The sequence below is a fragment of the Petaurus breviceps genome, unplaced genomic scaffold, assembly GCF_028583685.1.
Source record: "Petaurus breviceps papuanus isolate PSGF00001 unplaced genomic scaffold, PetGlider_PUasm1.0 91133, whole genome shotgun sequence".
NCBI lineage: Eukaryota > Metazoa > Chordata > Mammalia > Diprotodontia > Petauridae > Petaurus > Petaurus breviceps.
The window spans coordinates 88,093,775-88,117,226 of NW_027187419.1; the positions used below are offsets into that span (position 1 = coordinate 88,093,775).

Consider the following 23,452-nt stretch of genomic DNA (forward strand, 5'->3'; position numbering starts at 1 on the left):
GGGGGGGGGGGGGGGGGGGAGAGGCTGCTGAGCAGGCCAGCACAGCCAGCCAGCTCCACGTGGCAGCTTCAGCTCCTGGCCTGCATAGTGTAGGGGTACCAAGCACCAGTCTGAGGGGTAATCGCTCTTGCTTTAACCTTCTTGGATCTGGATTGCAGTCTAGGGTGGAGGTCCTGGGGTGTGTGTCCAGCTTGCCAGAGTGTGTGGAGACCTCAGAGAGGGCACCCATCTAATACCTCCGGCAGCTGAGAAAACCCCAGCGTTTTGGATGAAAACTCCCCTGTCTGGTGGCAGAGTCCTACTGCGGCAAAAAGCCCAGGGGTCAAGTGACTGAGGGGCAACATGACCAGGCAAAGGAAACAAAGCAGACAGAAGATTCCAACATTACGCTCCTATTTTGGGGACAAAAAGGAGCAAAGCATGGAAGACAGTTTAATCAGAACTCCTGCACCAAAAGCTTCAAAGGAAAATACGAGCTGGTTACAGGCCATAGAAGACCTTAAGAAGCAGATAAGAGAAGTGGAGGAAAAATTGGGAAGAGAAATGAGAACAATGCAAGAAAATTATGAAATGAGAATCAACAGCCTGACGGAGGAAAATAACACCTTAAAAAACAGACTAACTCAAATGGAAAAGAGGCTCAAAAAGGCAATGAGGAGAAGAATGCCTTAAAAAGCCAAATTTGCCAGATGGAAAAAGAATCTCAAAAGCTCAATGAGGAGAATCATTGCTTCAGAATTAGACTGGAGCAAACGGAAGCTAATAACTTTATGAGAAATCAAGATGCTGTTAAACAGATCCAACAAATGAAAGAACAGGAAGGCAATATGAAATAACTCATGGGAAAAGCCACTGACCTGGAAAATAGATCCAGGAGAGAGATTTAAAAATTATTGGACTACCTGAAAGCCATGATCAAAGTAAGAACCTAGAAATCATCCTCCAGGAAGTTCTCAAAGAAAACTGCCCTGATGTTTTAGAACCAGAGGGCAAAAGACAGGTTGAAAGATTCTACCAATCACCTCCTGAAAAAGATCCCAAAAAGAAAACTCCTAGGAATGCTATAGGCAGGTTCCAGAATTCCCAGATTAAGGAGAGGATATTACAAGCAGCCAAGAAGAAACAATTTGAATATTGTGGAAACAAAATCAGGATAACCCAGGATCCGGTAGCTTCTGCACTGAGGGATCAAAGGGCTTGGAATATGATATTCCGGAGGTCAAAGGCGCTGGCATTAAAACCAAAAGTCACCTACCCAGCAAAACTGAGTATCATGTTCCAAGGGAAAATATGGTCATTCAGTGGAATAGAAGACTTTCAAGCATTCTTGATGAAAAAACCAGAGTTGAATAGAAAATTTGACATTCAGATACAAGAAGCAAGAGACATGAGAAGGTAAACAGGGAAAAGAAATCATAAGGAACTTGTCAAAGTTGAACTATTAACATTCCTACATGGTAAAACAATAATTGTAACTTATGAAACTTTTCTCAGTAGTTGAAGGGAATAGAAATATATATATGTCTATATATGAGGGTATATGGGCATATGAATACATATGTGAATGTGTGTATACATGTTTACAGGTATACATAGATAGAGGGCACAGGACCAATTTAACCAGAAGGGATGATACTTAAAAGGTGAAATTAAGAGGTGAGAGGAATATAAAGAGAGGAGATGAGGAGAGACAGATTGGGGTAAACTATCTCATACAGAAGAGGCAAGGGAAGATGGTTACAATGGAGGGGAAGAATAGGAAGGCAAAAGGGAATGAGTCAACCTTATTCCCATTGAATTTGGCTTAGGGAGGGAATGAAATACACACTAAATAGGGTATCTCACCCTCCAGGAGAGTGGGGGGGAAGGGGATGAGATGGGGGATGAAGGGAGGGCAGGCTGGGGGGAAGGGAAGTTGGAAGCACCCACTTTTGAAAAAGGACAGGATCAAGGTAGAGAATAGAGCTAGTGGGAGGTGGGATAGGACGGAGGGAAATGTAGTCAGTCTTCTACAACATATCTACAACGTTATTGTTTTTCATTAGCCACACATGTACAATCTACGCTGAACTGCTTATCTTCCCAGTGGGGGTGGGTGACAAGGGAGGAAGGGAATGAATCTGGAATTCAAAGTTTTAAAATCAAATATTTAAAAAAATACATATATATATATGCTATTATTAATACTATTTTACATGTAATTGGGAAATAAGATATACAGGCACTGGGGCATAGAGATCCACTGGAAAAGTCAAAAGTGGTATGGGAGAAAATATGGGAGAGAGCAGATTGGAGGAGGGGATATCCTGTGGGATTGCTATTTTGGGGCAGTGGGTAGGGGAAAAAATGGGGAGAAAATTTGTAACTCAAAATCTGGTGGAAATGAATGATGTAAATCAGAAGTTAATAAAGCATTTGGAAAAAAAAAAAGAAAATACACAGTAAACACAAGTAGAGAAATAAAGACCAAGAGACAGGGCTATGATTGCCTGAATCCACTATACACCTTGCATACATCCCTGGATCGAGAAAGCCTTTACATCTGAGCAATTGGGGAGCTCTGAACATAGGGATACTCAGAATCTCAACCAGAGAATCACAAGATCCTTCTCATAAGCGAGCCCCCAAAGCAAAATACCAACTCAGAGTATATATACATTTCTCAAAGCCAAAAGACATCATACCCCTCATGACTCAGTACCTAATTAGAAATTAGCAAAAGGTTGGGCCAGCTAGGTGGCTCCGTGAATAGAGCACCGAATAAGAGGACCTAAGTTCAAATCTGGCCTTAGACACTTAACACCTAATAGCCCTGTGACCTTGGGCAAGTCACTTAACCCCAACTGCACTGCCCTCTCCCCTCCAAAAAAGAATAAGAAAAAGAAATTAGCAAAAGGTATGAAAGCCTTCCTATAAGCAAGTCTCCCCTAAGCAAGTGTTCCTTAATGGACTCGACATGAGGACTGTTACTGGGCAGCTGCTCTAGCACCCCACTGCCCATTTCCCATCTATCCTACACACCATCCAGATTAAGTTCTTTAAAGCACAAGTTTGATGACATTCCCCTCTCCCTCATAACCTTCAGTAGTTTCTCATTCACTAGCCTGGCATTCAAGGCTCTACATAAGTAGCTCTAACCCAGCCTTATCTGCTACTACTACTTTTTACTCATCCTATGTTCTCATCATACTGTTCTTTGAAGACATCCTGGGTATTCCCTCTTTGATGCTCCTGTCGCATCATTCCCTTGTTTCTACCATGCTTCCCCTCCTTCCTTTCCCATCCTCTTTCCCCACTTTGTCTCCCTGGTCTAAATCTTATCAGATCTTTAAAGTTACCTCCTCTATAAATTCTCTTCTGAGCACCAGGCCTCCCCCCTCTCCCCTTAACCAAACTAAAGCCTATGACTCTGAGCTCTTAAAGAACATCTCTTAGGGCACTTAAAACATCAATTCTCATGGTACAGTTGCTCAGATAAATGATTTATTTCACTTACTAGGCTATGAGCTCCTTAAGGGCATATCTAGTCATCTCAAGTTATATCCCACAGCTCCTTGAAATCCCATAGATACTCAATAAATATTTGTCAAAGAAACAATTTTTCATTACAACTGTTGATTCTAGAAATGTTAAATTTCACTACTGCTAAAAAAATTTTTTCCTACAATTGCTTTTCAAATAACTTTTTTTAAAAATCCCTTAAAAAGTCCTTACTGTGGAGTCTAAATATCCCTGAACTATATACAATTCATTAGCTGAGGACAGAAGCATCAACACAGGCTGCTATATGCTATTAACCTACTGTGGAACTCAGCAGAATATATAAAAGAATCAGAAAAACTTCACTTTTACTGTTCAACTGGCCTTTCCCCCCTTTATCGTGAAATTAATATTTCACTGCCTATTGTAAATAACAACACCTGCACTCATTACCTAAAGATTCAGAGATAGTGTCAAATGAATGCCCAATTCTAAGATTCATCAAATATTAAAAGAAATTCATTACCTCATTGTAATCATGCTCAAAAAGCACAAACTGACGATCAGGAGAGACATAATAATCAGTTATTAAATATCCCAATTTATCCTGCCAACAAAGAAAAAATAAATTCAGGAAGTTGTAATAGTAGTAATATTTCTCCAATGTATGAAACAACTATATGGTTAAGCATACCGTGGTGCTGTTATCCACGAGAATATAACTAGTTCCCAATTCAACATTAAACACCATGACATTGTTTTCTCTTTTATGAAGATATTCAGTATCTAAAGAGAGAAAGTAAATGAGGTTTCATGTCACTTATAACTTATTTAGCACACAGTAAATTAACATCTCAAACAAAGACCTAAGATTAAGGAAGGAGTTCTTAACTGTAACTTTTTTTTTTTCCTGTAGAATTTTTTTTCCTGCAAGTACCTTCTCTTCAATTTAGCCTGAGAAAGCTGCCTGGAGTACTTAGACTAAGTGTCTTGCCCAGGATAACAAAGCCAATATGTATCAAAGGTGGGATATGAACCCACTTCAGGCTGGCTCTAAGGCTAACTCTCTATCCACTGCCTCTCTTTTGTAGAATTAAGAAAAATGTTTAAGTGGGGAAACACTAAATGGGTAATATATTTATGAGCAGGTTCACCTGGGCTTGTTAATATAATTCCTTAAAGTAAGTCCATTTTATGAAGGCCCCCACTTTTATTTTTTTTCCAGGAAAACCTGAGTTCAAGGTCTGCCTGATTGTACCTGTTGGGTGGTCCTAAGCAAGACACTTCACATCTAAGTGCTCTAGATAGTTCTCTAAGACTGTAAGTGTATAAGCAAGTTAAAATATGCTTATCTAGTGCTCCCAACTCAATGAAACCAGAGGTCTAGTCCTAATTCAAAACTTCCATACAGCTTGATCCTTCCTTCTTATTTTTATTAACTTAATAGCTTGTAGATTTTCCCATTATTTCTTTCACCCTCTCTACTTTACTCTTTTGTCTAGGGCAAATAATCCACCATAGTGTTGCAAAATCCTGAAAAACAGGAATGGTATCTTGATATTTTAAACATTCCTCCAGGGCATCTCCCTTATAAACAAGTAATTTTGGAAGCAAGAAGGAATTTTTGAAAAAGAGAAGAAATGTTTACCTGAAATCCATCTTAAACTGTAGGTCTTTATTCTGTAAGTGTTTTTTAAATAATCATCCAACGAATAGGTTTTCCGATGGTCATCTTCAACTTCTGTTATTAAAAAGGAAACAAATGTTTTTGTAAGGTGTCGAAAACTCATGTTTCAAATAATTAATTTTCAAGGGAGAAACTAAGCCAATTTCTCAAAAAAAAAATATAGCTTAACTATCACACGAGAAGCAGACAGCTAGCCTTGGGATGAGGAAGACCAGGGTTTGAGTATCATCACTGTCATGTACTTGATGACCTTGGGCAAGTTACTAAAATTTCTAGTGCCCCAGACAACTCTCCAGGACTCTAAGTTGCCCCCCAAAAAAAGAAAAAAAAGATTTGTATTGTTTCCTCACCATAAATTCCCTACCACCAATGAAAACACAAATATGAAGCAAAAACAACAACAACAAAAATCCCCAAGTATGATAATAAAACAAAGTTTAAAAAAAAAGAGACTGAAATACTGTAGTAAGGATGAATTTGTCACTGTTATTGTATGTGCATGCATGTATGGGAGGCTTTCTTGAGCTGGTGAATATTTTTTAGGCAGGTCCAAAGGTCCTCTTTAAAGACCAGAGGCCCATACGTCCCCTTTTATATTGTGCTAAAAGAGCGCAATCAGGGCAGCTAGGTGGTACAGTGAATTGAGTACTGGCCCTGGAGTCAGGAGGACCTGAGTTCAAATCAGGTCTCAGACACTTAACACAAAATACTAGCCATGTGACCTTGGCCAAGTCACTTAACCCCAACTGCCTTACCTTCCCCCCTCCAAAAAGCAAATTAAAAAAAAGAACACAATCAAACTCTGAACCTCATCAATACACATAGCTATTAACCCTTCAAGAATTCAACTTGGTGCTTCCCCTTTCTGATTACAACTGCCTTACTTTTCACCTGTGCTTCCTCCCCCACCCCTGAAAAAGTTCACCCTCACTGTAACTTAATTATTTTGCCTCTTTCCATTGATTCAGTCCACTTCACACCACTCAGATACAGTCCTCAAACTCCAGCCCTCCCTTGCTTCCTTAACCTTCTACTCCATCCTTTGTGTGAATCCTCAAACCCAGATCACCCCCACTACAAGTTTTTCATTCCTGTCTTTGGGTCAAAGAGTTAAACTAATCTGATCCACTACAAAGTCAAACTGACAAACCTCAATGAGTCTTCATACTTGTTCAGTAATCTTTTCTTATTGATCTTGCTAACTGCCCAGCACAATTTTAAGAGAATGGCTATTCTAAAATGAATTTTATTTTCTTCCATCTTTCCTGATGGATAGTTAACAATACAACTAATATTTAAACATCACTTACTATGTGCTAAGCACAAATATTATGTTATCTCGTTTAATTCTCACAAAAACCTTGGGAGGCAGGTGCTATTATTATCCCCATTTTACAGATGAAGAAAATGAAGCATACAGAGGTTAAGAGACTTGCCAAAGTCACACAGCTAGTGTGAGCCTGGATTTGAACCCAGATCCTCTTGATTCTAGAACTGGCATTTTATGCATTGTGTTCACAATGGATGGACAGGGTATATTTCTATCTTCTAAATGTCTCTGTTTTCGTCTTCCCAATTCTTCCACCTCAGAGGAAGATGGGTCATCTTTATGAAGACTAACTCTTTTACCTGATCCCCTTCATTCTGGAATAACACAACACTCAATACCCCAGGAAAACAGAATAAGGACCCAAGAAAATAGCCCAAATATCATCTCCTCCCCTCCTCCATAGAAGTGCACAGAGCCCAGGCCTAACACAAATTCCAAAATCAAAAGGTAAGCTAGCTATAAGCACTAACTAGCAAACAAGCAAGCAAGCATAAGAATTCCACCAGTGAAGAGGCTATTATTGTGACAGGAGGCCAAAGATAGAAATTCAGAAGAGAATGACTCTAAAACATCTGTAGGCAAAGCCTCAAAGGAAAACAAAATTCCTGGAAGAAAAAAAGCAAGAGATTAAAGAAGCTAAAAAATGGTTTTAAAAATCAAATGATAACACTAGAAGAATTTTAAAAACCAAATGATAATGCTAGAGGAAAGAATGTGAAAAGATTGAGAACTATGGAAGAAAGATTTGGTAAGAGAATTAACAACTTGGATCAAGAAGTACAAAACCTTATCCAGGGGGAAAATATTCCCTGATAATTAGAACTGACCAAATAGAAAGTAATGACTTCATGGGATAACAAGAACTAAGTCAAAAGACAAAAAAGAGGGAGAAAAATAAGAAGAAAATATAGGCTATCTCAGCAAAAACAAAACACTTGGAAAACAGATAAAGGGCAGAGAATTTAAGAATCACTGGACTACCTGAAAGCCATGACCAAAAAAAGAGTCTAGACATCATATTTCAAGAAATCATAAAAGAAAACTTTCCAGATCTCTTAGAACCAGTGCATAAAATAGAGAAACAAGGTCCAACGGTCAATTCCTGAAAAAAAAAAAAAAAAATGAAAACCCCCAGTAATATTTATAGCCAAAATTCTGAACTTCTAGGGCAAAGAAAAGTTTTTGTTCTGTTTTCCCTCTTCTAGAGGCCTATGTAATCAATGTGATTCTGACTGTCAACACTGAAATCCTCTTTTTCCAAGTGGAGAAGGATAGGGTCACCAGAAAAAAATCCCCTCTCCTGGACCTATACAGTCCACAAGATTCAGAACTGTAGTGTATCCTTTGAAGAAGATCAGTGACATCATAGGAGATGTCCTGACCTGTGCATGATTTGGATTTAAGTGAGAGTTACACAGGGACCTCTCTCTGAATGGGCCTAGGACCTCATCTTGGCCCTGGGTTTAAATCTTTCAGTTCTTGATTGCTGGAATACTCTGCAACTGCATGATCCTGACCAGCCCAAGTCATCAGTGTCTGTAAACCTGTCTGCCTATTGTGATAGTAATGGCAATTAAAGATTCCCCTGTATTGGCTTGGTTTTCAAATTGATTGTGTTAAAACCCAGAGTTTGTTAATCCCACCTGTGGGATGGACTTGTTGATGTGAAAAGAAAGTCCTGAACTGGGAGGAGCTGGTGACGTAGATTTGGAGAGACAAGGGAGAGGCGGAAGATCTTTTTTTTGGAAGCAGCACCACGTGGAGAGAGAGACTAAGAGAATTGCTGGTGGCCGCTTTGAATTGCCCTGGACTTTTGAGACCTGCCCCCTGAGCTGCCAAGGACTGAGGAGACATGGCTGTTTTGCTGGTACTTTGTCTGTCTGTTTTGATGTTCTTTTGCCAGATTTGTCCACTGGTGAAAGACAGTCCTTTTGTTGAAGAAGTCCTGGAACCTGGCTGTTCACTAAGAAGCCCTGAGACTGTCCTGCAGACAGAGAGTGAATACTGTCCACTGGTGAAGGACAGTGCTGTTGTTGCAGGGGTCTGGAGACTGTCCTGCAGACAGAATGAATACTGCCCACTGGTGAAGGACAGTGCTGTTGTTGCAGGGGTCTGGAGACTGTCCTGCAGACAGAGTGAATACTGTCCACTGGTGAAGGACAGTGCTGTTGTTGCAGGGGTCTGGGAGCCTTTCTGTTGGTTCAGAAGCCCTGAAGAAGGATTTTCTTCTTGTATGTTTACAGAAATCCTGGGAGAGGGCTTTGCTAATGTGTTCAGGGGTTCTAGGACTGTTCTACAGACAGAGGATAAATTCATGAAGGGACTGGCAATGTATCTTATGGCTTTGCTAAGCCTTGTCTCCCTAGGAACTAAGATTGCTGAGAACTTGCCTCGTGTCTGTCGTGTCTGTGGAGATGAAGAAAAGACCTCCATTTGGGTATTAAGTGCTGTGTTTAAACTTGATGTAACTCTGGGGTAGATTCAATTGTGATCCAGGGGTGGGGAACTTTTGACCTTATTGTGCTCTGTGATTGACAAATGAAGGTACTTTACCTATGTTTGGAAACTAATCTCCATTTGAGAAGAGGGGTTTTGTGGTGGACCAAATGAAGGTATAGCCTAGGGGTGGAGAAGTATTTAGAACAGGGACTTTGTAATTGATTGAATGAATGGAAGGTCCTGGGGTGGGGTAGTACTTGGAGATTATTTAATCACACTTAGTAAATGCTGTATTTTGAATGATGTCATGTTTTGATCTTCTCTGTTCTTGGTTGGTCACTGAATAAAATGGAGAGCACCTATGCTGGTATTTTGAACCTTGGGAAGTTGCCTTTGCTTGGCATTACATTACACCTATCTATGCCAACTTGGGCTGGAAAATTGACTTACTAAGATTTTTTCCCTTAAATTTCCTGGTCAAGACTTAGTCTAGTATACTTAAGTCTCTGTGGAAGAAATGTGTTGGAGGAACTGGGCTATACATCTTCCTTCTACTCAGTCATCTTCACAAAATGTTTTCTTGACAATTTATAATGTTGATAACCTTATTCTGAGTGCCAGGTGTGGAAGCCTGATGTTTGTGTGACAGGTTAGAGCCCTCTAGAAATGACCCAAATGCAGATGTTCCCAGGAGAGACCCCAAATGAATGCACAAGCTCTCAAGATTAAATCATATGCCTCCTAGAAGAAAGGGGTCTAGGACTCTGCCCTTTCACCATCAAAGGTTAAAACTTCTGATGCAGGCTCAAGATATGCAATTTTCTTTCTATTGCTGAATATAAGGAAAGTCATAGACCAAAGTATAGAAAAATATGAGATCTAGAATTGAGAGCAGCTAGATTGTCAGGTCTGAAGTCGGGAAGACTTCTCAGTTCAGATCCAGCCTCAGGCACTTAACTAACTGTGTGACTCTGGGCAAATCACTTAACCCTATTTGCCTCAGTTTTCTCATCTATAAAAAACCACTCCAGTACCTTTGCCAAGAAAATCCTAAATGGGGTCACAAAGATTAAGGCATGAATAAAAAATGACAGAGTAACAATAGCAAGGAAAACTACTAAATATCTAATCTAAGGTCCTAATTTTATAGATGCAGCAACTGAGGACCAACTAGGGGAAATGTTTTCATCTCCACACTGCTGCTTCCCAGTTGTCAATAGCCATATTACTGCCCTAGTTTAAACTGATGAGCTACATTCTTATAAAATTCCTTTCTATTCTGCTTTGTAAGAGGCTAACTTTAGCTTTCCTGTAATCTTTCATCTACAGAAACCCAAGCAGTGCTGAATCACTTTAAGTATTACAACAAAACACACAATGCTCATTTTTGCCTTGCTCTTTGATCACGCTGGAAAGTGGGAGATTATTTGTAAAACTTCTGAAGAACATGGTTGTGATGTCTATGCCAATTGCAAGTCATGACCTCTTCACAGACTGAAATTTGGTGCCAAGTTGACATCATATTTCAAGTCTCTTAAAGCAGTTCTCATTTCTTCTTCCTTGTCTACTTGTCACTTTTCAGGGCTGGCAAGTAAAGCAAATTGCTACATTAGCAGATGATGGAAGGCTTTGAGTGCTTTTACACTTTTCATTAGTCTTCAGCCTTATCAATATATCAGTCCAGTGTTTATTATGCAAATGGAATCAGCAACATAGTTTGAATTCAATTTCCAGAGCCTTAGCAAAGTGAAAATTTCCCCAAAAGAACAGAAGAAAAAACTTTAAATTCAATGATTGTCAAACTTCACATATGAAGCTTATCTACTTTTTCACAAAAAAATGCCATAATTCCTATATTTTTAAAAAGACAAAATACATAATTGACTTAGCTCATATTTTACTCAAATGTAATTAATAATGTTGTAACTTTGTCACTCAATTTTGTTAAAATGCAATGAAATAATAGGTTTGGAGTAAAACAGTCTATTATACTTATCAAAATTAATAAACTTTAAAATGAATTTACACACTTCACATCCTAATGCAGCTCATCTGTAACATTAGACAATGCTGAGTGATGGTAACAGACGCAGATCTCACTAAATGACATTTATAGACAAGCATTAATATTCTAGGCATTACATTAGGAGCTAGAGATACAAATATCAAGTGATGCAGTTTCTGTCTTGGAAGAGTTTACTAGTAACCCTTTTCCACAGCCCCACAGGTAACAAGAGTCCCTAAGAAAAGACCTCCTAGACATATTGTACAAAATTATTTATAGCAGCTCTTTTGGTATGCCTAAGAATTAGAAATTGAGGGGATACCCATTAACTGGTGAATGGCCTAAACAAGTTGTGGTATATGATTGCAATGAAATACTATTGTGCTATAAGAAATGAGGAAAAGGATGATTTCCAAAAAAACTTGGAAAGACTTATATGAACTGATGGAAAGTAAAGTGAGCAGAACCAGAACATTGTATACAGTAACAGCAATATTGTACCATGATCAACTGTGAATGACTCAGATTATCTCAGCAATATAATGATCCAAGCCAATTCCAAAGGACTCATGATGAAAAATGTTGTCCACATTCAGAGAAAGAACTGATGGAATTGGAATGCAGGTTGAAGCATACTATTTTTCACTTTATCCTTCACCCTTTTTTTAAATTAAGTTTTCTTTCACAACATGATTAACATAGAAATGTTTTGCATGATTGCTCATGTAGAACCTATATAAAATTGCTTTGTATCTCAGGGGTGAGGAAGGAAGAAGGGAAAGAACTTGGAATTCAAAATTTTAAAAAAAAGTTAAGGAAATACTTATATATGTTTATTACACATAAACAGTTGTTTATGTATAATTGGAAAAAAGAGTTTAAAAAAAAAAAGAGAAAGATCTCCTAGGCCCCAATACTTCCTTGAGTAAGGAAACCTCAGGTTCAAAGTCCCCTACTCCCAGACTGAACGATTCCAAAGATGCTCAGTGGAAAGAAAAAAAAAAGGCCTTAAAGAAAATGAGGCATGTTAGATGGTTAGTAGGGCCAAGTAGGTTGGGTCTGGGGTCATGTGGTCTTCACTTATACACACCTTGAATGCAGAGCTCTAGTCCATGGCTGTGAAGGTAACAGCCTCAATATGCTCCTGATACTCTTGACCTCTTTTGTATACATAAATTATTTTATTGACTCCAATGTGAACTTTTTAGCTGAAAAAAGTAGATGCATTTTGTGGGAGCTATTCTTAAAAACATCCAAAATTTCTGGCCATGGCTTTACCAAACAGTATCTGTAGGCAGTAGAGAAACAACCAGTAAAAAGGGAAAGACTGAAGATTAGTAAGAGAATAGAAATGATTGCTAGAGAAAACAGACTGATATAGGGTCACTTATGCATGAAGAGAGGTTAATATTGGCAAGGACAAGGACCACCTCTTCTTGTGAGACAGGTGAAGAAAGAAATAGTAGTGGAAAGAATGTGAGTAATGTGAAATGAGGAAGAAGGGACAAAAGGATGCTCTTTGGAAAAATAGCCTCTTTTTTTTTTTTTTTTTCAGTAAAATATGAGGCAGAAAGAGGGTAGGGAAAGCCATGGGAGATTTGAAAAGGAAAGATCTGAAAAAGGTGCTATAGGGAAGTATAAAAGGTATGCCTTACTGTAGTATGGGTCCAAGTGAAATTATGTAACATAAATCGGTAGTAGACCCAAATAGCATAGTTTCATAATTTTCTCCTGCCAATACAAGAGCAGAAATGAAAGTAGTGAGTGGTCAGAGCCAAAATTCTCCTGATTCCAAATCCAGTGTCTAATTCATTATACTACAATGCCTCATCCTGGACACATCTGGCTCAGAATTCTGACAAGTTATTAAGGAAGTTTCCTGTCAAGTACACACCACCATCACCCAGTAAATAGCAAAAACAACTTTCTATTGATACAAAGAGAGAAGTCTTTGCAAAGATAGCATTCTTTTTTAATATTCTTCCCCCAGCCCCTCAATACCATGGTATAAACTTGAATCTAGTCTCTGAAATACAGTCTAAGCCACTGTGATAGTAATGGAACATAAAGATCCCCCTGTATTGGCTTGGTTTTCAAATTGATTGTGTTAAAACCCAGAGCTTGTTAATCCCACCTGTGGGATGGACTTGTTGATGTAAAAAGAGAGTCCTGAACTGGGAGGAGCTGGTGATGTAGATTTGGAGACACAAGAGAGAGGCAGAAGAACTTTTTGGAAGCAGCACCTCATGGTGGCAGAGAGAGACTGAGAGAATTGCTGGGGACCACTTTGAATTGCCCTGGACTTTTGAGACCTCCCCCCGGAGCTGACAAGGACTGAGGAGACATGGCTGTTTTGCTGGTACTTTGTCTATTTTGATGTTGTTTTGCCAGATTTGTTCACTGGTGAAAGACAGTCCTTTTGTTGAAGAAGTCCTGGAACCTGGCTGTTGGCTAAGAGCTCCTGAGACTGTCCTGCAGACAGAGAGTGAATACTGTCCACTGGTGAAGGACAGTGCTGTTGTTGCAGGGGTCTGGAGACTGTCCTGCAGACAGAGTGAATACTGTCCACTGGTGAAGGACAGTGCTGTTGTTGCAGGGGTCTGGGAACCTTTCTGTTGGTTCAGAAGCCCTGAAGAAGGATTTTCTTCTTGTATGTTTACAGAAATCCTGGGAGAGGGTTTTGCTAATGTTTTCAGGGGTTCTAGGACTGTTCTACAGAGGATGAATTAATGGAGAGACTGGCAATGTATCTTGTGGCCTTGCTAAGCCTTGTCTCCCCAGGAACTAAGATTGCTGAGACCTTGCCTGCCTCGTGTCAAGATGAAGAAAAGACCTCCATTTGGGTATTTAGTGCTGTGCTTAAACTTGCTGTAACTCTGGGGTAGATTCAATTGTGATCCAGGGGTGGGGAACTTTTGACCTTTTTGTGTTCTATGGTTGAAAAATGAATGTACTTTACTTATATTGGAAACTAATCTCCATTTGAGAAGAGGGGCTTTGTGGTGGACTAAATGAAGGTACAGCCTAGGGGTGGAGTAGTATTTAGAACAGGGACTTTGTAATTGATTGAATGAATGGAAGGTCCAGGGGTGGGGTAGTACTTGGAGATTATTTAATCACACAGGAAATGCTGTATTTTGAATGATGTCATGTTTTGACCTTCTCAGTTCTTGGTTTGCCACTGAATAAAATGGAGAGCACCTATGCTGGTATTCTGAACCTTTGGGAAGTTACCTTTCCTTGACATTACATTACAGCCACTAAAGCTAAAATAATGTCTGCACAGCATTCCTCTTGATATTTCCCAGTCAGAACAAAGGGAACCATCTAAGCCTCTTCAATGACTTTGCACAGCATAGCAAAGAGACTACTTGACTGTCAAGTCAAATTCTGGTTCTACTCCCACTTTTCCCACTAATTAGCTGTGTCACCATAAGCATGTCACTTTACCCTTCACTTATCTTATCAATAAAATGAGTGGATTAACTCAAACAAACCTCAAAGTCCAATATACCTTTAAAATTCTATGACTCAGTGTTTCTTCAACACTGACAGCACTATATTTGAAAACAGCAAAGAGTATTACCATGATAAAAAGGCAAATGCTGGCAGCTACCAAGGCATCTGCATCTCACTGGCCTTATACCCTTATAGCTGACAATTTAGCAGTCAGAATCTTTTAAGTTTCAAGGCAATGTTGCAAATCTCTCAACTGCTTGAGTTATAATAGGAATTCTGATAAAATATGGACAATAGATACCATAGGAGGATAAGGAACAATATTTAAGACCTCTACTGGGAAGTGATTAAGTAGTTTTATGTCACCATTCCAATCACTTCTATAAAATGGGATGTAAGTAGAATTCAATGGAATGATAAAATTTTTTAAAAATTAGACCTTGTTCTATTAGTCACATTGAGTCTTGACTTATTTTGTCTCTAATAAAAGCCTTAGACATTTATTTGCATTTGAGCATTTATTAATGATAAATGGTATTTATTAAGGATGAGCAACTAGGTGGCACAGTGGATAGAGCTCATCTTACTGAATTCAGATATGTCCTCAGACACTTAGGAGCTATGTAAATCTGGTCAAGTCACTTTACCCTGCTGTTTATCTTAGTTTCCTTATCTGTAAAATGAGTTGGAGAAGGAAATGGCAAACTACTCCAGTATCTTTGCCAAGAAAACCCCAAATGGGGTCACAAAGTGTCAGACATGACTGAAAACAACTAAACACAAAAGAAAAAGGATGGAGATTCTTCCCTTCATTTTTTTCCCATCTTTTTCTTAGAACTTCTAACTTGACCATTTACACTAGCATTTTCCATTGCTTCACTATCCTGTCTTCTCTTTGGCCCTGTCCTCTAACCTAATCTCCAAGTTTCTCTATAAATAGACTATTTCTGGATGCCCCAACATTATCTAAACTTACAGTGTCTAAAACCAAATTCACCAGTCATTCACTCAATAGATCCTCAAAACCTTGGTTTAGGGGCTGGCAAACTTCTTTTTTAATAAAGAAAATTCTGTTACCTTTTGTTTTTACTAAATTTCCTCCTGTACCCTTGCCCCCTTCCCCTCTCAGAGAGCCATCCCATATAAGAAAGCAAGTGTGGGTGAGGTGGTAGCAACTTTTAAGGGAGAAGAGCTATAGAGTGTTAATATTCTTGTCTCATTTTTTGAAGAGCTACATTACATCAAGGAGAGGGCATATCTTAGGGGCGGCCAGGTGGCTCAGCGAGTAAGAGCACCAGCTCCAGTGTCAGGATGACCTGGGGATCAAATCTGAACTCAGATACTCAGCACCACACCCAGAAATAACTGTCAGTGTAACCTTGAGCAAGCTACTTAACCCCGATTGCTTTAAAAAAAAAAAAAAAAGGAGAGGGCATATCCCTCCCCACCTTGGAAAGATATTACACTAACCTTCATCTTTTCTCTTTTATATATTTTTATTATCTCACTAAATACATATTATAAAGTACAGTGAAAGTCCAAATAATAATTAGGAAGTGTTTCCAGAAGGCTTCATCATGCTATAATGAATGAGTAACCTAGAATAATACCTAAAGCAATCATCTTCTCATTAACACAATATTAAGAGCTGATCAGATTAAGTTACCTTCATTGTTCAAGGCAGCAACTAAAGTAAACTGGAAGTCAGAGAAAAGAATGACAAATAAGCCTGAGGTGAGGCTTGGAAGGCATAATACTGCCAAATAGGGCAATCCCAGTGGGGTATCCCTCTACAAGATTCCTAGGGCAAAGCCCTGTTTGTCTCCAAGGCCAGTGATTCATTGTTCCCAGTAAAATGTTGTTCAGTTGTTTTTCAGTCGTGTCTGACTTTGTGACCCCATTTGGGGTTTTCTTGGCAAAGATATACTGAAGTGGTTTGCTATTTTCCTGTACATAATGTACTTACCCGTTAATAAGAAGAGCCAACATACAAGTATAGACTCATTTACATCATTTGGATTAAGAAATAGTGGCCAGTGCCCCTTGTAACTTCCCTCCCCCCACTGATCCCCCCAAAGCATTCAGGGTTAAGTGACTTGCCCAGGTCACACAGCTTGTAACAGGCAAGTGTCTGAGGCCAGATTCGAACTCAGGTACTCGACTCCAGGGCCAGTGCACCACCTAGTTGCCCACCCACCCCCCTCGCCTTTTTGACTAATGACTGAAATATTTATTAAAAATGGACAATTTTAGGGGGTGGCTAGGTGGCGCAGTGAGTAAAAGCGCCGGCCCCAGAGTCAGGAGGACCCCAGTTAAGTTCTGGCCTCAGAAATTTAACACACACACACAAAAAAAACTAGCCCTGTAACCTTGGGCAAGTTACTTAACCCCAACTGCCCTCCAAAAGGCAAAAAAAAAGGACAATTTTAATGTTCAAAACTTCATGTGAGAGTTTTTAAAAAACAGTTTTTAAAAAAGCTTAAATGTAACATTACCAGATCACACCAAATTCCCATTGGGAATTATCTGGACTCTTCCTTCTGCTTTATCCAATATCCTACATCCAATTAGTTGCTAACTATATCCAGTTAGTTTCTGTCAAGATATTAGGAGACACCCTGTTTTGCAGAGCTAAGGCCGAGCAAAAGCAAATTGTGCCCTGAGCTTGGCATAACAAAAATCATTTGGGTTCATCCTTCGAATGAGCTCAGCCACAGCAAAATCCCAGAACTGTTTCACATAATTATTGTACTGCTCTGACCAGCACCTGCTGGTTTTCTGAGCTCAGACAGGCACCTGCTATATCCATGTTCTGGTCATGAAGCCATGCTTGTCACATTGCTGTCATTACTCCTTGTCAGGGCTGTAGATCACTGCCCAGCCAGCCCCTGGTATAAGTATTGAGATCTGACTACACTAAAGCAAGTCCCCCCATTAGAGGCAGAGCTCTGGCACATATCCTTTCTTGCAAGCAGTTTCCCTCACTTTAAAATTAAACTTCTATTTAACTCCTGACTCTCCTGTCTCTAGCCTGCTCTGCTTGGCTCTGGCCACCCAGAGGTTGGAGACTGGTTCTGTCCAGTTGACATTACTAACCTATATCTAATTATTTACTAACTCTATCAAACACGCCTTAAAAATGTTTCTTTTAGGGGCAGCTAGGTGGCACAGTGAATAGAGCACCAGCCCTGAAGTCAGGAGGACCTAAATTCAAATCCAGCCTCAGACACTTAACACTTTACTAGCCCTGTGACCTTCGGCAAGTCACTTAATCCCAATTGCCCTGTGCACCCCTTCCCCTCTCCAAAAAGAAAAATACAAAAAAAATGTTTTTTTTATCTGTCTCTTCTTTTTCCTCTCTACTAATAACCATTTTAATAAGCATTTTCCCACTGGTCTCTTCACCCAGTTCTCCCCTTCCCCCACAGCTAATCCATTTCACCAACTAACACAAAATTAGTATTAAATATCACTTTTGTGTCCTCAGTCCATTGCACATAAACCTTCAATAGCTCCTCATTACCCAGAAAATAAAATTTCTGATTCTTTTAATGGAATATTCAAGGTCCTCCACATCCTGGCCACTTCCACATTTAGGATGTTTTGATCCTCTAATTCAATCCTTTTGCAACTGCATTTCGCCAAAATTAAACTTCCACTTAATCCAGTGTCAGATAAAAAACATATCAAGGTACTGAATTATGTCAAATTTAAGAGATGCCTGACTATTACACAAACAAGAGTTCCTAATTCTAATAGGGAAAAAATGTAAATGGTAATACTTAAGTTTTATATTTGTAGCTATACAAATGTGTTGGTTGTCACTGCAGCATGATTCAATGAAAAGAAGAGAATGCTAGCCTTGGAATCTAAGGCCCTGGGTCTGAATACCTCACTCACCTCTGCAACGATGGGGAAGTCACTTTGTCTTTCTGATCCTTGGTGTCCTCATCTTTAAAATGAGACTGGCCTAAAAGATTTTTAAAACCTCTTCTACTAGGGGTGGCCAGGTGGCACAGTGAGTAAGAGCACTGGCCCCAGAGTCAGGATGACCTGGGATCAAATCCGGGGTCTGATACTTAGCACCACACCCAGAAATAACTGGCCATGTAACCTTGAGCAAGTTACTTAACCCCAATTGCTTAAAAAAAAAAACCCTTCTACCTCAAAATCTAAGCTTCTAAAAACTTATAGTCTAACAGATGTATATTACAGCAATCCAACTCACATATGAAATAGCTTTAAATGCTAAATATCCCAGGCCTCCTTACTCCCATAAATAAGAGCTTGATGTCTGACAGCCTAAGAGAAGATCCACAACTCAGTTCTTACTCTTCTGACATTTAAAGTCTCCTTCATAAAAAAGATTCTCTCCTATTTCTTCACACATCATTTTACATCTTGGCACTACTGCAGAGGCCTGTGAAGTACTCCTGCCTTATCTCCACCATCAGAATCTTGATTGTTGTTCAGTTAAGTCCACAGAAACATGAGATAACATAAGAACACAAAACATCAAATTAACAAGTGAAAAAATACTATAATAGAAAATGAAAACAGGGGATTATGCAATATTGAAATGTGGTTTAGTTTTGTGAGGGCACATTTTCATATACATAAAACTATATTGAAACTGTGGATCTTTATATGTACAGCTACTTTTTCTTTTTTTTTAAGTTATATTGATGTGTAATTTTTACCACAAGAAATCTCTTGTAATAAAGTAAAGCAATTAACTAAAACAAGAGAGTAATCTCATTAGAAAGTGCTTGCAATATTCCACATCTGGAGTACCCCTCCATCTCTCTATTTTTAACTGTTTTTTTTAATTAACAAAAATCTATTTTCTCTTCCTCCCACCTCCCATCTCATTAAAAAAAAAAGAGAGTGAAAAGGAAAACAAAGTCCTTGTAACAAATATGCCAAGCCAAGCAAAACATTCCCTCAACAGCTATAAACAAAAATGTCTTTATCTCACATTCTGTGCCCTGACTCTCTCACATCTCTGTCAGAAGGTGGATAGTATGTCTCATCACTGGGTTTCTGTAATCATGAATGGTGCTTGTGTTCATCACACTTATTACACCTTTCAAAGTTTGTATTGAAGTGTTTTTTTCATTACATACATTGTTTTTGTTCTGATTATTCATTTTCCACTTGATAAAAATTATTTTCTACAATATTGATATTGAAATGTAAAATATTCAGAGTGGCTAGGTGGTGCAGTGAATAGAGCAATGGCCCTGGAGTCAGGAGGACCCAAGTTCAAATCCAGCCTCAGACACTTAACACAAAACTAGCAGTGTGACCTTGGGCAAGTCACTTAACCCCAATTGCCCTACCTTCCCCTCTCCAAAAAAAACAAAATATAAAATATTCTAGTTCTATCAGTTCAAAAGTCTTTCCCTGTCTCCATTTCTTATGGCACATTAATATTACATCACATTCTCATACCACACATAACTCAGTTATTCCTTCTATTGATGGGCATCCCTTGAGTTTGCAAATTTTCAGCCACCGCAAAAAAAGCTGTTATTAATGTTTTTGTACATTATAGGACCTTTTCCTATTTCTTTGACCCCTTTTGGATACAGTCTTAGCAGTGGTACAGTTAGGTCAAAGAGTCTGCACTGATTATTAACTTGTATATAATTCCAAATTGCTTTCCAGAAAAGTTATGTTCATTCACAGATCCTCTAACAGTATACCACTTCATACATACATTAATATACATATATATGCACATTATATATATATATATTTTTTTCCCCCACTCTAGCTACTACCTACTTTCCAGACATATCTTATGCTACTTTTCCAATAATTTAGCCAAATCAGACAATCAGGCTTTACGAGATCTGATAACTAACTAACTATATAAGACTCATATACATACATACTTGTATACCAGCTAGGTGACTCAGTGAATTGAGTGCCCCTCCCACATCCAGGGAGAACCAACTTCCTGAGTGCAAATCTGCCCTCAGACACTGACTAGCTGGATGATCCTAGGTAAGTCTCTTAACGCTCTTTATCTGTTTTCCTCGTCCATAAAATGAGCTGGAGAAGAAAATGACAAACCACTCCAGTAAAATGATAAAAAAAAGTTTTGGCAAAAAAATCCCCAAAAGGGTCACAAAGAGTCAGACATGACCAGAGTAACCAAACAATATCAACAACTTTCAAAGCTGTCCTACTTTTGGCCTTTTTTTTATTCTCTTCTGTGCATTAAAAAAAAAAAAAGTTGCTTCAGTGATACTTCCTTCCTCTGGCTACCCAAGCTCTATCACCTCTCTCTAACCTACCACCACATCCTTCCCAACCCCCCACCCCCAGACAAAGGATTAATAAATGGTATTGGTTGAAGAAAAGTTCAAAAGTCTTTCCCTGTCTCCATTTCTTATGGCACATTAATATTACATCACATTCTCATACCACACATAACTCACTAACATCCTGGAACTGATGAAGGGGCCAATTAGGGTAATATGCTCGAGTCTCCCCCAATCCAATTACTTCTTCATCGAGGGGAAAGTAAGCTTGTGCTACAGAAAGAGGACTTGGGTTTAAATCCTGCCTCTGATGAAGTTGGACAAATCACTCAGCCCCTCATTTTCCTCATCTATACAATGAAAATGTTGACTGAGAAGACTTCTGAGGTCCCTATTCCAGCTCTCAACCCATCATCCATCAGATTGTAAACTCCTTGGTTGTGGGAATTATCTTTTGACTCTTTTGCATCCAGAGGGCTTTAGCATAATACCTTGCATAGAAATATTTACAAATTGATTAACTGATCCTATGGTCCCACCTCTTCACTCCTACTTATTACAAATCTTCTAGAATAAACAGTCTGCTCTCACTCCTTTTAGCATCTCCACTACCCCACTCATTCTCCTTTCTTTTGAAATCTGGCTTTAGTTCTCAAAATCTTCTCTCAAAGGCAAACCACTGAAAACTTCCTTTTGTCAATCTCTTTCCTAGACCTCTGGACACACATTTCACAGTCAACCTGGTCCTCCTCTCTGATCACTTGTTCAGTGTCTTCTTCATTGACTCCTCCTCCTCCTTGCAACAGGGGCACTCTTTAAGGTTCTTCTCTCGAGTTATTTTTTTTTTTAAAGCAATCGGGGTTAAGTAACTTGTTCAAGGTTACATGGCCAGTTATTTCTGGGTGTGGTGCTAAGTATCTGAGCCCAGATTTGAACCCAGGTCATCCAGACACTGAAGCCGGTGCTCTTACTCGATGTGCTACCTGGCCGCCCCTCGAGTCATTTCTAATCTCCCTCTATACTCTCTTTCCTTGGTGATTTTACTGGATCCTATAACTCCAACTATCACTTCTTCCCATAGGTGTCCCTGCCCCAACTCAATTTCTGAGCTCTAAACCACCATTTCTTTCTGCCCATAAGACACCTCCAACTGGGCGTCTTCCAAACACCTCACACTCAACATGTCCCAAAATCTTCACCACAAAACCTCTTCCTCCTCCAGACTTCCTTGTTTCTCTTGGTGGTGCTAGCATTCACACAGGCCTGAAACTTTGCTTCTTACTTCTCTTCCCTCTGTCATATCCTGCCACCAAGTCCTGCCCTTTCTATCACTCCCTTCATTTCTTCCTTTTTACTCATTTACTTCCTTATACTCATAGCATGCTAGTTCTGGCCCTTCTTACTTCTCACTAGAAATGTCCTAGTAGCCCAACAATTTATTTCACTCTATCAGGTTTCTCACCATTCCTTCTCATTGCTGCCAGAAGAATTTTCAAGTTGTGATCACTTTTTACTCCTGTTCAAAACGGTATATGGAACTACTCTGCCTGCCTAATCAAACTTGGTATGGCATTCAAATTTCTTCTATCTCAAACTACTATCTACTTTCCAGACTTACCTTACACTACTACTCCCCTATGATCTGGCCAAATCAGACCACCTGGGCTTTCCCAGATCTGACACTAACTAGCTATGTGCATATATATTGTTGTTCAGTCGTGTCCTACTTTTTGTGACCCCATTTGGGATTTTCTCTGTAAAGATACTGGAGTGGTTTGTCACTTCCTTCTCCAGCTCATTTTATAGATGAGGAATTGAGGCAAACAGGGTTAAATGACCTGCCCAGGGTCTCACAGATAATTAAGTGTCTGAGGCCAGATTTGAACTCAAGAAGATGACTCTTCTGACATAAGGCCCAGCACTCTATCCATCCTACCTGACCTACCTGGCTATATAACAGTGGTCAAATCACTTACCTTCTCTGTGACTCATCTTATATGTTCATAACTATATTATCTTGAACAAATCACTGGGAAGTTCTCAGATGACAATAATAGCAGCTGACATTTATACATGATAAATGTATGAGGAAACTAGCATTACCACCCCCATTTTACAGATGAAGAAACAGGCTAAGAGGAGTGATTTGTCCAAGGTCACACAGCTAGTAAGGTTGTAAAGTCAGAATTTGAACACAGATCTCCTGACTCCTGGTCAAATGCTCTTTCTTCTATATCTCATAGCCTCAGGATTAGAAAGATGGTGGTGCTTATCAAACTAGTTAACACAACAAAACAAGGAAGTGATAAATGTCAGAGAAGATATGGGAGAATTGGAACACTAATGCATTTGCTGGTGGAGTTGTGAACCAATCCAATCATTCATTAAGAACAATTTGGAACTATGTCCCCAAGGGCTATAAAAGTGTGCATACCCTTAGATCCAGCAATACCACTACTAGGCCTGTATCCCAAAAGGGCTAGTTCAAATGTCAACCTATCCATGTAACTTTTTCAGATTTCCCTAGTCAGAAACTTTAGAACTCTCCGGTGCAATGGAAAGGACACTGTCTTTGAAGTCAGAAAACCAGGGTTCAAAATCTAACTGCTTATTGTCTGAGGGCCTCAGTTTCCTCATCTATAAAATGAGGTAGGAAAGAAGCAAGCATTAAATGCCTGTTTTGTGATGGGCACTGTGCTAAGTGCATTATATTATCTCATTTAATCCTCACAACAATCCTGGGACTATTATTCCCGTTTTACACTTGGGGAGACTGAGAC

At 39.2% G+C, this 23,452-nt stretch overlaps 1 protein-coding gene across 1 annotated transcript in view; it reads right to left on the reverse strand.

The window, feature by feature from the left end:
- The window catches only part of DPP4 (dipeptidyl peptidase 4), a 117,490-nt gene that overhangs the window by 81,540 nt on the left and 12,498 nt on the right, over positions 1-23,452 (reverse strand). The window contains exons 3-5 of the mRNA XM_069079802.1: positions 5,129-5,221; positions 4,175-4,266; positions 4,007-4,087 (exon numbers count right to left, since the gene is read on the reverse strand). Coding sequence (XP_068935903.1) covers positions 4,007-4,087; positions 4,175-4,266; positions 5,129-5,221 — 266 coding nt within the window. The remainder of the gene's footprint in view (positions 1-4,006; positions 4,088-4,174; positions 4,267-5,128; positions 5,222-23,452) is intronic.